This window comes from Numida meleagris, chromosome 13 (genome assembly GCF_002078875.1).
Source record: "Numida meleagris isolate 19003 breed g44 Domestic line chromosome 13, NumMel1.0, whole genome shotgun sequence".
Lineage (NCBI taxonomy): Eukaryota > Metazoa > Chordata > Aves > Galliformes > Numididae > Numida > Numida meleagris.
Window position 1 is genome coordinate 7,144,623 of NC_034421.1, and position 3,155 is coordinate 7,147,777.

The following is a 3,155-nucleotide window of genomic DNA, read 5'->3' on the forward strand; positions in this document are numbered from 1 at the left end:
GCGGTACCCACCGGCAGAGCGGGCCGCGGCCGCGGGGGTGCGCGCACACGCCGTGGTTGCGGCAGTAGTTGCGGTGGCAGAGGGACGTGCACGTGGCGTTCCCGTCCGCCCCCACTGCGCAGGCGAAGCCGTCGGGGCAGGAGAACAACGCGGCGCAGGGCTCCGGCGCTGCGAGGAGAGGAGAACGGGAGAGAGGACGGCGGCGGGGCCGTGCCGCCCCGCACCCCTCCGAGGGCCGCCGGGCCCCGAGCCGCCCGCCCGCACTCACCGCGGGCCGTGTGCCGCAGGACGCGGGCGGCGCCCACTGCCGCGGTTCCGCCGGAGCGCAGCGCCGCGTCGAGGAGCGCTCCCAGCGCCGCCGCCCGCACGATCTCGGCCGCGAACAGCGCGTCGTAGTGCAGCACCACCTGACGGGAGCTGCCCGCCCTGCGGGACACGGCACTGCGGCTGCGCCCGCACCACCCCGCGCCGCCGCGAGAACGCCGGGCACTGCGGGGCCGTCCCTACCTGACGGCCGTCACCTCGAGTCGCACGAAGCCGGGCACCGCCGCCAGCCGGGACGCCACCTGCGAGGGAGCGATGGGTGCCGTGCGGGACCAACCCACCCCCCCGTGCTCCTCCCCGCGGCGCAGCCCCACGCTCACCGTCCGGTTGAAGCTGCGCAGCAGCGCGTGATGCTCCTGGGACGTGGGGTCGCGCAGGGCGGGCACGAAGGCCATGTCCAGCGCCAGCTCGCAGGGCACGCGCAGGAGGGGCGCTGCGGGAAGCAGGAGGGGCTCGGCACCGCCACCACCCCCGGTGCTGGCGGCTCCCGGGATCACCCCGCAGCCCACCTCGCAGCAGCGGCGGTTCATCCTCCACGATGAACACGGGGGTGGCCCTGCCCGTCGCCGCCGGGTTTGGTGTCAGGTGCGTGGGGTCGGCGTGTGGCCGCTCTGCGGGGCTGCTCTCTGGCAGGGGTGACTCTGCAGCGCCGGGGGGTTCCGTGGACTGATGGGGGGACCCTGGCACCACACTGGGCCCCCGCGTCAGCTCCTCCACAACCCCCCGACATGCAGCAGTGCTGGGCTCCAGTGGGGTTGTCCTCTCATCCCCGAGCAGTGCGGGGCTGGTAGCAGTGGCTGTGCTGGTGGCAGTGGCTGTGCTGGTGGCAGCGGTGGCGATGTTGACGGTGGCGGTGGTGGTAGTGCTGATGGCAAAGGTCAGCGGTGGAGACGGTGCGGGTTGGGTCAGGGCTGGCTGCAGTGGAGAGCTGGGGGCTGTGGGGGAGGCTGTGCTCGGCGGCACAGTCACTGCCCAAGGCCCAGCGTCACTTGCCCACACCGGGGCCCCTGCTGGGACCTGGGTGCTGTCAGCATGTCCAGGCCCTGGGGACACTGCTGTGGGGGTGCCTGCAGAAAGGCTGAGCCCCGGGGAGGGCTGTGGGACCGGCAAGGTGGGGGCTTCCGCTGGCAGAGCTGAGATATGCCAGGTCTGGTTCATGGGGACACGACTGGGCCCAGGGGAACCCTGAATGCTGGGCAGCCCCAACACCTCTGCAGTCAGGTCCAGGGCTCCCTCAGAGCTGGGGGACGTCACTCCTGGGGCAGTGGCCATGGTGCTAGGGTCAGGCAGATGTGACCCCGTGGGCAGTAGGGCCGTGTTGGCCCCAGGGCCCCTGGGCTGCCACATCAGCCTTCCACGGCCACCAACCCCTGGGGACAGCAGAGAGGGGCGGGACGTGGCTTGGGGACCAAGCCAGGCCACAGTTGTCCCCTGCAGTGGGTGTGACTCCAAGCCCTGTCCTCCTGCCGGCCCCGTGCCTGCCAGCACCTGGTGCATCCCTCCCATTTTTCCCGGTGGGCTCTGCACTCTCTGCAGCCCACCCCCAGAAGGCGTTGTCCCGCTCGCCCCTGGCACAGGGCTGTCTGTTGTGTGGCTCTGGGGGGTCCCTGCTCTGCTGTCACTGGGTGGGATGGTGGCACCCCTGGCCGATGGCTCTGGGTGCGAGGCGCTGAGTGAGCCCCCCCAACTCTGTGTGAGCGCTGTCCCCATAGTGCTGGGGGTTCCCCACTGCCCCCCAGTGCTGCTGGGTATCGTAACACGTGACGATGAATGCAAGAGGGTCCCCTGTGAGGTTGGGGCACTTTCTGCCATCTCATTTCCTATGGGCTCCATCCCGGGGGCAGAACTGCTGGCCAGAGCTGTGCTCGGCACCATGGGGCCTGCTGAGGGCACCCTGGCAGGGCTCTTCCCGGGGCGTGTGGGGAACGTTCCCTCGCTGCCTGCAGCTGCCTCAGTGATACCAGCGGAGGGCGAAGGCTGTGCCTCAGTGCTCGCTCCATCCCGCGCCGCAGGGCCCGTCCCGGCCTCCCCGGGGCTGCTGCCGGTGCTGGGTGGCTCAGCAGTCCCGGGCGGGGTCCCAGGGAAGGGGAACAGCTCAGCCTCTGTTTGCAGCCACCCCGCTCCGTGCTGCGGATCTGTGGGCAGAGGCAGGGGGACGCTGAGCGGGGCGGGCAACGTCCGGCACAGCACCGGCACACGGGGCCGCCCCGCGGGCAACGAGCCCAGGGCCCATCGGCCCCATCGGGGCACGGTACCTGTCCGGCAGCGCTCCCCCGCCGCGTTCCCTGGGTGCGCGCAGGGGCCGGCCGTGCCCCGCGTGGAGCCCACCCCGCTGCCGAGAGCCGGGCAGAGCCGCGCGCAGCACCCCACGAGCACTGCGGAGAGAGCGGAGAGGCCGTCAGCGCCGAGCACGGGGCTCCGCGCATCGGGCCCCGCGAACCCCCGGCACGCGGCGATGGCGCAGGGCTGGGATCGGCCCCGGGGACGCTGCTGCAACGCGCCGGGATGCGGCCGTCCCGCACCGTGGGCAGCGCCCGCACAGCCGCACGAGCCCGAGGCGCGGCCAGGAAGCGCGGCACGTGCGGGCACGGAGCGGCGGGGCCGAGCCCACCCCGCAGGGCAGAGCGGAGCCGGGCAGGGCCGCGCGAAGGGCGAAGCGTTTTCCGCGCTTTGCGCTCAGCTCCCGCGGGGCAGCGGCGGGCGTGGGACCCTTTGTGCCGCGGGAGTCATTTCCTGCGAAGGGAAAAGCGCGGGCATCGCTCGGCGCCCGGCTGGAACCCGCCGCCTTTGTCTCGGCGCGCGGAACGCGGTCGCTGCCCCGCGGGCACCGC

General features: G+C 72.9%; 1 protein-coding gene across 1 annotated transcript in view; it reads right to left on the reverse strand.

Moving 5' to 3' along the window:
• The window catches only part of LOC110405917 (mucin-5AC-like), a 4,141-nt gene extending 1,351 nt beyond the window's left edge, over positions 1-2,790 (reverse strand). The window contains exons 1-6 of the mRNA XM_021411751.1: positions 2,580-2,790; positions 834-2,459; positions 645-757; positions 508-566; positions 269-426; positions 12-168 (exon numbers count right to left, since the gene is read on the reverse strand). Of these exons, the coding sequence (XP_021267426.1) occupies positions 12-168; positions 269-426; positions 508-566; positions 645-757; positions 834-2,199 (1,853 nt within the window). The 5' untranslated portion in view covers positions 2,200-2,459; positions 2,580-2,790. The remainder of the gene's footprint in view (positions 1-11; positions 169-268; positions 427-507; positions 567-644; positions 758-833; positions 2,460-2,579) is intronic.